The sequence below is a fragment of the Artemia sp. Qi Xiang Cuo genome, chromosome 11 (genome assembly GCF_049724085.1).
Source record: "Artemia sp. Qi Xiang Cuo chromosome 11, ASM4972408v1, whole genome shotgun sequence".
Lineage (NCBI taxonomy): Eukaryota > Metazoa > Arthropoda > Branchiopoda > Anostraca > Artemiidae > Artemia > Artemia sp. Qi Xiang Cuo.
This window is the reverse complement of record NC_142804.1, coordinates 71,120,653-71,133,435: the sequence shown is the minus strand read 5'-3', so window position 1 is coordinate 71,133,435 and position 12,783 is coordinate 71,120,653. Positions and strand designations below refer to the sequence as shown.

The following is a 12,783-nucleotide window of genomic DNA, read 5'->3' as shown; positions in this document are numbered from 1 at the left end:
TCGAATAAGGAATTTGCCATGCTTGATATAAAATATTAATAAGTCAGTTATTTTAATTTTTTGCCTGATTAGTCTTTCTGATGTACATTTTTTTTATTGTAAAACCCAAACTAAGTAAAATGTACATTTTTGGAATCAATATTGACAGATACATATTCTCATCATTAAGGAGTAAACATTAAGGAGTAAACATCATTAAGGAGTAAACAACATCAGGAGTAAACATTGATCTAACCACTATCAGCCAAATTTCCACATACCTAAATTTTAAACCAGTTTTTTTTTTAGTTTTCTGCCAAAAACAACATACAAATACTTGGAGGGGGTATATCTTATCAAAAATTTTTTTACACTCTCGCCCGTAACTCATGTATAAGTACGCACCTACGCCCACACATTGATCATCTTAAATCGCACACCATTAAAACAAGTATGCTTCACCTTAATTCAATTATATATATATATATATATATATATATATATATATATATATATATATATATATATATATATATATATATATATATATATATATATATATATATATATATATATATAAAAATCACAAGAAAACCAAACAACTGAAAAACTGGCAAAAGAATGCCAAAAACAACAGTATCAGAATTAGTCAAAAATATTAAGCGGCAAAATGCCAGAAAGCTAAAAAAGTATAAACTATAAAACTAAAAAGGATTGAAATAAAATACGTCAAAAAGGTTTAAAATAGAAAATATAAAAAGTGGGAGGGAACACAAACAAAATCAAACGAACATAAAACTCGGGTATCACCAGCACTAAAAAAAAGAGGATAACTAACTGTTTATTTTTTATCAATAATGAAGGGATGACAGGTTTTTTCATACCTGGAGGTAAAGCAACGGATGGGGGATAAGATAGGAACGGGTTCAGAAACAGTACGTGGCAAGCGGTGTCTTGGTGGAAAGTGTCTTTTGGGGAAAAAGTTTAACGTGCGAAGGTTTATAATTGCATTTTTTGCAAAACTGAGGCATAACGTTTCTCTCGACCTGTGCTCGAGTGTTTCCAGCTTGCCCTTTTTTTAGAAGGAGCGAGTATGGTAGCCCTGAGAATGAAAAGAATTATTCTCAGGGCTCTTTTTTGAAAGGATTCAATTTCTTCTGATTCATAGCGGAAGATGCCAGGATGCCAAACTGGAAAAGCATATTCAAGATTCGGGCGGACAAAGGAAATATAGATCCATAAAGAATGGGACGGAGGGACATTAAACTTATTCAAGAGCTTAAGGAGAGACAAGGACGCATTAGCTCTATGGACAATATCTTTAACGTGGATTTCCCAAAATTGGGCTGGAGGAGAAGCGTTTGCAGCAGTGTCGGTTTCGGACAGCTTGGTTCTAAGCTGCGTTCATAGTAGTAGTAGTGGTAGCGTAACTGGATAAAAATTGTTGCCCAATATGTAGCTACTGACATTCTTTTTTGTTTGAGAAGCTATTGAATGAGCTGTCCCAAGATGTTTTTCTTGCTTTAGAACCTCATTCAGGCTCATTGCAAATTATTCTTTTTTCTTTCTCTTTTCGTTAGTCTTTATTTTTGCCATCATTGCTGCAATTTTATTTGTTTGTCTTTTTGTTTTGCTATTCATCTATTTTTTCTCAATTTTGTGGTTTTGGTGAAAAATAAATTTTTATATTATAGTGTGAAATGATAATTCGTGCAAGATATTTTATAACATGTAGTTTAAGTTTCAGCTCAATGATTCCCTTGAAATTCCTAATAGAACAGCTTCCGAGGACTGATCAGTGACTCACTAATATGTTCTATCGTGTTGATACAGTATGATGCTGTTAAAAAATGATATTGGTGAATGTAGTCACTTTTAAAGGACTAGACAGACCAGTTTAGGCAGACAAGACTAGACAGTCTAGGCTACACACACTATACCAGACAGACTAGAAAAAAAAATACGGAAAATAAGGACTTTTCATTGCCCAAAAGTAAAAATCGAGTATCAACCTTTTTGAGAGCCTTAATGATTTCATCCGAAGTGGACTGCACTTCCTCAAGTTCAAGCTCATGTACCAATATGATTTGCTTCTCGTGACTTTCCCATGTGTCTTTCGCCTCTTTATATGCTTCCTTTGATTTTGCATTCTCAGTTTCTAATCCCACTTTAACTGAGTTTAACTCTTCTTTTTTTCGAAGAATCTCTTCCCTCTCATCCTCAAGATTTTTCACAAGGATCTTAAGACTCTTAAGCTCATTTTCACTCATCGATACTTTGTCAATAAGGCACTGTTTTTCCACATCAGAATCTTTCACTTTTTGAGTCTCCAAATGAAGTTGGTCAATCAGACTACATATCTTATTTTCAAAAACCTTCACCTTCTCCAAATACTCCTTTTTTTTACTAGCCATTTCTTCATTATCTCTTTCAAAACGTTTCGCTGCTTCCTTCAGCTTTTCTAGATCCAAAAATGCTCTATTCAAATTGTCATTTTCTTCTTTAACTTCTCTAAATTTATCTTTAACTTCTGTCAATTCGGTTTCCATAGTGGCTAGATGTTCTTGCAATTGACGTCTTTCCGACGTACTATTTTCACTTAGCTGACGTAAAACACTAACGTTTGATATTAAGGCTGCGTTTTCCTCCTTTAATATTTGTGTTGTTTCAAAAATATCAGATTTCTCCTTATTCAACACCTCATTTTCTTGCTTTAACATGACTAACTCCATTTTATGCTTATCTAGCTCTGCATTCATCTTTTCTTCAGCTCCTTTTATAACATCCATTTCTTCATTGAGTTGTTTCAAATTTTCTTCTAAAGAGTTTCGTTCTTTTATTATTAAGCATAAGCGTTTTAAAAGCTCCAACCCTTTTTCATTCCCTTCATTTACAAAGTCAGCAATCATTTCTTTTTCATATGTAAGCCAGTCTTTATAGTCATAATCACATTTGGATGCTAATGATATCTCCGTAGCAACAACAACTGCTCTTAACCTCTCACAAGCCATCTTTATATCTAAGCAACTCGAAACCTTTACATCTTGAATCACATGTTTAATCTCAGCAATAGCGTCTTTAAGTCCTACAACAACCTCCTTTATACTGCTCAGTTTCTGCTCAGAATCTGGGTTGAAAGTCAGTGGAATCCCTATGTCACAAATTAGATTTAAATTTGTATTTAACTGGGAAGCTAGCCAAGCTATTTCTGCTTCTTTAATGTGAGGCATATTAAAATCAGACTTGTCCCCAATGGGAATTTGAGGCAAAAAAACTTCTTGGCATTCAGGGGGTGGAGCCGCCAGTGCCTTAAAAATAGAGCCTAGAAAGTGACCGTCCAACTTGTCAAAGATATCTTGTCTCACGGCTATTTCTCTGGCTTCCATAGTCTTTAAAGCGTTTTCAGTTGTCTCTTTCCACTGGAAAAAAAGTTGGATATAGTTAACACTAACACTCAGTAATATATTCAATAACAATAATAATCTATGACAAAAAAAAATGTGCAATACGTTTATAGCATTAAAATTAGAAAATAATAATGTATAATAGCAAAAGCGGTGAAATGTATCAGGGACAGAAGCAGGGGCGCAAAATTTCCCCTCCGTGCGTGTCTGGCCCACACTCCAAGAACGGTTTATGATAAGATCAAGCTCAAAGAAAAAACCCTAGATAACTTAAATGATAGCGAAAGATCCAATGACTTCTTTTTTCAATATTTAATGCGAGATACAAAATCTTTCCATTCCACAGCTTATGGCACCGGGAATGAATTTCGAAGGACAGCATGTGAATTTCACATTTTAGCACACATTTTTTGAATGACATCGTAGCGTTATACTGCTGGTTTATCATTAGTTTTGGATAGAAATTAATTTTAAAAACTTTCCACAAAATAATTTTTTCAACCATAAGTAAAGAGCACCATTAAGCCAAAAATGAGCGGAAATAAAGTCAAACAATCTTTCAAGCGTATAACTACCACAAATTACTATCAATAAATAAATTAGACTCAAAACGAACAGAAATTACAATAAATAGCCGAGTCAAACTCAGAAGAAGCAAGAATTAACATTAGTACGGCTGATAACCCCCATGCCTTCTCAATACCAGAACATAATTTGCGTTTTACTGAAAGAAAACAACGAAAAAAAAAACGAATGACCGTGGATTGTCAGTTTAATTGACATATACTGATATTTATTCCTTAAAGTTTTGATAATTTTTATTTATGAAAGTAAAAAAAGTGAGGACACTTAAAACATGTTTTGTTTTCAGTGAAGTCTAAATTATATTCCGGTCTTGAGAAGGAATGGGGGTTATCATATCAGCCGTACTAATGTTAATTTTTGTTCTTTTTTAGTTTTGATTCTGTTATTTATTATTATATATTGTAATTATAAATTTATTGTTTTAATTATATAATTATATATGTTATTATATATTGTAATTTCTGTTCGTTTTGAGGTTTATTTATTTATTGATAGTAATTTTTGGTAGTTTTACGCTTGAAAGATTATTTGACTTTATTTCCATTCATTTTTGGCTTAATGGAGCTCTTTACTTTTCTGTGAAAAACTTGTTTTGTAGAAAACGTTTTTTAAACTTATTTCTTTCCGTTTCATATTGACATAGTTTTTTTATGGAAAAAAACAACATTTTATATCTTTTCGTTTTTTTCTATAAAAATCCACAGTTTGGGTTTCTATTTGTATGTTGGAGAAACTTATTCAATAAATTTTAAACCTGACACTAACATCCTTTTTAATTTAATTAAATAAAAAAAACAAATTTTTTTAACTGAAAGTAAGGAGCGACATTAAAACTCTAAACGAAGAGAAATTATTCCGTATATGAAAGGAGCTGTCCCCTCCCCAACGCCTCGCTCTTTACGCTAAAATGTTTTATTGTTTTAAGAAATAGAGTTGTGAGAAAGAGTCAAACTTTAGCGGAAAGATCGAGGCATTGAGGAGGGGACATCCCCTTTCATATACGGAATAATTTCTGTTCGTTTTAAGTTTTAATGTCACTCCTTACTTTCAGTTAAAAAAATTTGTTTTTTAAAATTTAATTTCTGAATGTTTTTGAATTAATTCAGGTTCTGGTTTTGGCTCACCGTACATGAATAATTAAAACAAAATTTGCATATTAACCTTACTTTTTCTTTTGGCTAAATGGCTTTCCCGAAAGTTGTTTAATTTTATTTACCATTGTTTTTATTAATTATAAATAAACATAACTTGCAAATCAATTTTCGTAACAAAATTCAATGTTTGTATATTTTTATTACGTATATTAGGGGGCTCGCCCCCTTATCAATACCTCGCTCTTTACGCTAAAGTTCGATTTTTTTTTTCAATTCTTTAAGAATGGCCCCTAAATCACAAAGGCCGTTAATTACAATAAATAGCTCTTATGAAAGTACTAAAAAAAAATTAGCGTAAAGAGCGAGGTATTGACTAGGGGGTGAACCAAATCCTATACGTAATAGTTTCTGTTCGTTTTAAGTTTTCAGTTGAAAAGTTTTTCAGTTTTTTTTTTTTTAATTCTGATTGTTTTTTAAATAATGCTGGAAAATCCGGCGCCCCCTTCATAGCAATGTCCCTTCCCCCATGAAAATTTCCTCCGTGGAGGGATTCTCCCACGTAACCCCCAACCCAAACCCCTCCCCAATACAAGAAAAAATCCCCCTGAAAACGTCCGTATATTTCCTAATAACCAATATTATATGGTATGTAAATATTGGGCAAAGTTGATAACTTGCAGCCCTTCCCCCAGGGACTGTGGGGGATTAAATCATTCTCAAAGACATAGCTATTATATTTCTCGACCATGCTGAACAAAATGGCTATTTCAAAATTTTGATCGGGTGACTTTGGGAAAAAATGAGCGTAGGAGGGAGGCTAGTTGCCCTCCATTTTTTGTTCACTTAAAAAGGTCACTAAAACTTTTAATTTCCGCTTGAATGAGCCCTCCCTCGATATTCTAGGACCACTGGGTCGACACAATCACCCCTGGAAAAAAAAAACAAAAAAATAAATAAATACGCATCTGTGATCTTTCTTCTGGCAAAAAATACAAAATTCGACATTTTTGCAGATAGGAGCTTGAAACTTCTACAGTGGGGTTCTCTGATACGCTGAATCTGATGGTGTAAATTTCATTAAGGTTCTATGACTTTTAGGGGGTGTTCCACCTTTTTTCGAAATGAGGCAAATTTTCTCTTGCGCGTAACTTTCGATGGGTTCATCTAAACTTGATGAAACTTATAGATTTGAAATCAGCATAAATATTTGATTCTTTTGGTGTATCTATTAGTATCAATATTCCGTTTTCTTAGAGTTTTGGTTACTATTGAGCCGGGTCACTCCTTACTTACAGTTGGTTACCACGAACTGCTGGATTTTACAACTCCTGAAGTTGACCTGAAAAATAAGACAATATCTTTCCCAAAAGATTCTATCTATGCTCTTTGACAACATGGGTACATTTACACTCTTTTTATTTATTTAAATTGCAAGAGCAGAAGTAGTAATATTATTAGCCCCAAAAGTTTTAACTTAATACTCCCAGTTGTTCTCGATATATTGCTGGGGTTTCTTCCTGGCAACCATAAACAGAATGTTTTTTTATTTAATTTACAGCAACATTTAGTTCCGAAGTATAATGAGCCAATTACGTGATTGTGGGGGTTGGCATACCTGGTTGGCATACAACCTGGGTACACTTACACTCTTTTCATTTATTTAAATTGCAAAACAGAAGTAGTAATATTATTAGCCCCAAAAGTTTTAACTTAATACTCCCAGTCGTTCTCGATACATTGCTGAGGTGTCTTCTTGGCAACCATAAACACAATGTTTTTTTATTTAGTTTAAAGCAACAATTAGTTTCAAAGTATAATGGGCCAATTACGTGATTTGGGGGGGGGGGTGGAATACCCAATATCCCTAAAGACACAATTGCTGGACCGATGTACTATGCTGAACAAAATAGCTGTCTCAAAATTTTGACTGGATGCGTTTGGAAAATGAATGGGCTTCAGAAAAGTTCTGCTTGCCCTCCAATCTTTTTTTACTCTTAAAAAGGGCACCAGAACTTTTAATTTTGAAAATCAGCTCCTTTAAAATTTTCAATGATATTTATAGCTATTATAGAGTGGTGCTGCCTATAATATTGTTTACATGCCCTTTCGAAAACTTGCATGCGGACAGTTTTTTCATCTAATTGACACTCCTCCTAAACTTTCCCTAAAAGTTTCACCTTACCCTTAGCGTCATTAGTTACAGTAACTGTAGCGGTAGTATTCAAAGTATACTAATAACGCCTTCTGACTAGTTCAAAATCTTCCATAACTCAACCTTAAAGGTCTAACTTAATAATATAATTTGTTATTCAGATATTCTATTGTCACCTTTTTGAAAGTCCACACGCTCATAGTTTGTTTTGAATTAGATCAACATCCGCCTCAATATTCCTTAAAAGCTTCACCTTAATACCCTTAGCTTGCGCAGTAGCAATAGTCGTAGAGGCATTAGTAGCAGTATGCACATATCACCTTCGGTTTCCTCGACATCCCCTTCAACACACGCTGAAAGTTTCAGCTTTATGCTATCAACTGCTCCTGGAGTATTTCCGATACGCCCACTTGACAACCTGTGTGGGCATAGTGTGTTTCAAGATAGTTCCATTTAGTTTCTATATATCCCAAAATTTTCACCTTAATATACTTAGCTTTAATAGCAGTAAAAGTAGCATTAGCAGTAGAATTAATTGTAGAAGCCTAAGCTTTAATGGCAGTAGTAGTAATAGAAGTAGTGATAATAGTAACAGTAGTAGAAGTATGAGAAGATGCAGTAGCATTAGGATGAAAATATTTTCTGTTGATTAGTTCAATATCCCTCACAACAATCCCTGCTAGTTTCAACTTCACACACCAAACTGTTCCTAAGAGATTGCTTTTACACTCTTTTGACAACCTACATACAGACAGCGTGTTGTGATTCAGTTCACCTACTCCCCCCCCCCCTCAAAAAAAAGAAAAGAAAAAAAATTCCTTGAAAATTTCACCTGCATACCCTTAGGCATAGTTGTAATAGTAGTCACAGTAGTAGTACTGATATTAATAGTATTAACAAATTGCCTTTTGATAAGTAGAACATCCCTCTCATCATATCCTAGAAGTTTCAACTTAATACAATTAGCCGTTGCTATGACATTGCTGATATGTCCTTTTGATAACCTGTATGTTATCAAATTCCCTCTTAATGCTCTTAGCGTTACAAGTAGTATCAATAGAAGTAGTAGTTGTAAATGCAGCATTAACCGTAGTATTTGCAGTAGTGCGCACATATTGCCTTTTGGTGAGACGATCTTACCCTTTAATTATTCTCTGAAAGTTACAACTTAATACACAAATAAATTCTTGGGATATGCTATTTTGACAATTTGCATGCACATAGCGTCTTCTGATTTAGCTCGAATTTCCCCTCAATATTGTAAATAGAGTAGTCTGGCAGCAGTAAAAGTGGTAATTGTAGTAGTATTGGTAGCATGCAAATATTGACTTTTTGATCATATCCCTTATCATCCTGAATTTTTCAAATTAATACACTCAGTTATTCCTGTGTTACACCCTTTTGACAATCCTTATACACACAACGTGTTTTGATATAATTATACACTCCCCTCAACATCCTCTGAAAGGCTCAACTAAATGTCCTTCGTCTTCTGGGAAAGTAAAGTTCAAACATGTATACATTTCTCAACTACATATACTGTGTGTAAACAATGAAGGAATTGCCTAGCTTACATCCCTTGTCCTGAGGACTGTGGGGAGGTTGACATCCCCAAAGACATAATTACTGGACCTTTCAACAAGGCTGAACAAAATAGATCTCTTAAATTTCGATCAGATATGTTTTGGGGAATGAAAGGCTTGTGGGGGGGGCTGATTGCCCTCCATTTATTTTTTACTCTTAAAAGGGGCACTAAAGCTTCGGACTTAAAATCAAATGAGTTTCATCCGATCCAAAGCTTATACGACCACCCGTTCCAAAAGAACCTTATATGCCCCGGGGCATAACATACAACCCTTGCCCATAGGCTCTGGGGGATTTTGTCCACCCGAAAGACATTAGAGGAAATTTCTTAAAAGGGAACTAGAATTTTACATTTCCAGTTAAATGAGCTTATTCTAAAGTTCACACGACCACCACTTTCATAAAAACCTTATTAGTCCCTGGGCATAACTTACAACCCTTACCCCCAGACTCTGGGGGATTCTGCCCACCCCAAAGGCCTTATTGTATGATCTTTGGATGATTTTTGAACAAATGGCTGTCTCAAAATTTTTATCGGATTTATTTGTGAAAAATACAACGGAGCGGGGGGGGGGGCTGCCCCCTATCACATTGACTCTTAAAAAATGAACTAGAAAATCTGATTTCCGATCCAATGAGCCTCTTCCGGGGTTTATACGAACACCCTTTCTATAAAATCCTTATATGCCCTCGGGGCATAGCTTACAACCCTTGCGCTAAGGGCAATTGGGGGGGGGGGGTGTTATTCTCAAAGACATAATTTTTAGATCTTTCAACTACGCTGAGCAAAATGGCTATCTCAAAATTTTGATTAGATGTGTTTTGGGATTTAATAGGTGTGGGGGAGGGGCTTGCTACCCTCCAATCATTTTTGACTATTAAAAAAAGGTCCTTTCAATTTCAAATGGAATTAGAATTTTTTGAAGTTTCTATAATAACAAATGGCTATCTCAAAATTTCTATCAGATATATTTCGGGAAAATACGAAGTGTGAGGGGCGGGGGGAGGGGCGGGTATCCACCATCCAATCAATTTTAATCTTAAAAAGGGCATTAGAAAATCTAAGTACGAATCTAATGAGACTCATCCGAAGTTTATACGAAAACCCTTCTATATAAACCTTATATGGTCCCAGGGCAAAACTTACGACCCTTGCCTTGAGGGTTGTGGGGGGGAGGTCGTCATCCTCAAAGACATAATTTCTGGACTTTTTAACTACATTGAACAATATGGCAATTTCAAACATTTTGATTGGATGTGATTGGGGAAATGGTGGGCGTTGGAGGGGGGTTAATCGCCCTCCAATCAGTTTCGACTATTTAGAGGGGCACTAGCCCCTCAATTACCAATCGAATGAGCCTTTTTCGAAGTTTCTACAACAACAAATACCCTTGTTTTAATCTTGTCAATCTCGTCTAATCTCAAGTTTTAGAACAAAGGAATCTAATCTAGAACTGATAGATTTTATTAAGTAAAAGCACCTTAAATATCAAGGGGAAAAAAATTGACCTGAGCATAGAACCATTAACTAGGCTCACATTTTTACTTAATCATATTTGGAAATATATCAATGTGGAACATACTATGAAGTGTAACGGAGCCCTATTTTTCTCGTTCTCTTTATGTTAGAAAAGAGCATGGATTAGCTTAAAAAAATAATTTGCTCAAAATTAAGAGTAATTTTGACACTTAAAACGAGCTTTTAAACAGGTTTGAAGCTACCTAATAAATTACAATTTTTCCCAATTATTGACGGGAAAGGCAGGGCATGCCTTTCCAAAAACTAACCTGACAAGTATGTGTCCAATAAGAGAGTCATGCATACTCCTGCCATTTACCCGTGCCCCATCCATTTAAACATTTGCCTCTCAATTACTTGGACTATCTGTCTTGGCTTTTCTCTGTCTAGAATTACCCAGCGTCTTGATGCAATCCTATTGCAAAATACTTGATAACTTCAATTCAATTGAAGTTATCAAGTATTTTGCAATAGGTTGCATACGTTGCATCAAGACGCTGGGTAATTGTAGACAGAGAAAAGCCAAGACAGATAGTCCAAGAAATTGAGAGGCGAATGTTAACTGGCTGGGGCATGGGTAAATGGCAGGAGTATGCGTGACTCTTACTGGACACATACTTGTCAGGTTAGTTTTTGGAAAGGCATGCCTACCTAGAGTCTTAGGCATGCTGATCAAGAATTCAAAAATTGACATAAGACCGTTAGATTGCCTCTAATGAGAAGCAAACAAGGCACGCCCGCCTATGGTCTTGAGAAGGTTGACGAATAAATTAGAATTCACATCGGACCATAAATTTGCTTGAATTAACAGGCAAACAATCATTTAAAGCCATCTTTATCTTTCAAATAGTACCTATTCATTGCCTAAGCTTAGCCCCACATTCTGAAAAAATTTGAATTTTTCACAAATTTTTTTAATTTTTGGGTCACTTGCCCAAGACTCTGGGCGGGTGGGCGCCCCCAAATATTGTCCCAAATTCCTCTCTCAACTTAGCACTTGTTCACGAATGCCCAGCGTCTCCAATCACTTTCCCAATAGTATCTATTCATTGTCTCAGCTCAGTTTAGCAATCTGAGCCAATTTCCACTTTTTCAAGTTTAGGGTAACTTGCCTGAGACTCTGGGCAGGTGAGGTGGGCACCTCCGAAAACTGTCCTAACTTCCACTCTCGCCTTAGAACTTATTCACGGATACCTAAACCCGTCAACGGTTAGACTTTTGCCCTAGCGGTAACCATGCATGCGCTACACACATACCAACAATATTTTTTTTTTTCATTTTCACATGGGGTCCCATTTACGCTTTCACATATTGATTCCCGAAAAATAAGATTTATTACCAAATAAATAGGAAGAAAAAAGAAAGAAGATACCATTTTGGGCACTTAATACTAAACAAAAATCGTTCCTAACCAATTACTAGTTCCATGATAGAATTTAAAAAAAAACCAATTTTATTTAACTGAAAGTAAGGAGCAACATTAAATCTTAAAACGAATATAAATTATTCCGTATATGAAAGGGGCTGCTGTCCCCTCCTCAACGTCTCGCTCACTACGCTAACGTTTTTTTATTGTTTTAAAAAATAGCGTGGTGAGAAAGAGTCTAACTTTAGCGAAAAGAGCGAGGCGTTGAGGAGGGGACAGCCCCTTTCATATACGGAATAATTTCTGTTCATTTTAAGTTTTAATGTGGCTCCTTACTTTTAGTTACAAAAAACCTGTTTTTTTTATTTAATTTTTTAACATTTTTGAATTAATGCAGGTTTTGATTTTGGCTCACCATACATGAATAATTAAAAAAAATTGCATATTAATTTTACTTTTATTTGGGTAAATGGCTTTCTCGAAAGTTGTTTAATTTTATTTACGAACGTTTTTATTAGTAATAAATTTACGTAGCTTTCAAATTAACTTACGTAACGAACTTCTATATCCATATATTTTTAATACGTATATTAGGGGGGTCGCCCCCTAGTCAATACCTCGCTCTTTAGGCTAAAGTTCGAATTTTGTTTCAATTCTTTAAAAATGACCGCTTCATCACAAAGGCCGTTAATTAGAACAAATAGCTCTTATGAAAGTACTAAAAAATCTTTGGCATAAAGAGCGAGGTATTACCTAGGGGGTGAACCTAATCATATATGTAATAATTCATGTTCGTTTTAAGTTTTGATGTTGCTCCTTAGTTTCAGTTGAAAAACTTTTCTTTATTTAATTTCAGATCGTTTTTTAAAATAATGCTGGGAAAACTGGCGCCCCCTTCATAAGAATGTCCCTTCCCCCATGAAAACTTCCTCCATTGAAAGATCCTCCCACATAACTCCGACCCCCTCCCACTACCAGAAAAAATCTCCCTTGAAAACGTCTGCATACTTCCCAATAACCAATACTATATGTAAACATTGGGTAAAGTTCATAACTTTCAGTTCACCCCCCGGGGACTTTGGGGGATTAAATCATCCTAA

The 12,783-nt window shown here is 35.1% G+C and overlaps 1 protein-coding gene across 1 annotated transcript in view; it reads right to left on the bottom strand.

Annotated features, from left to right (window-relative positions):
- Atg17 (autophagy-related 17) overlaps positions 1-12,783 on the bottom strand; it is a 90,070-nt gene that overhangs the window by 5,752 nt on the left and 71,535 nt on the right. The window contains exon 8 of the mRNA XM_089096997.1: positions 1,992-3,398. Coding sequence (XP_088953123.1) covers positions 1,992-3,398 — 1,407 coding nt within the window. The remainder of the gene's footprint in view (positions 1-1,991; positions 3,399-12,783) is intronic.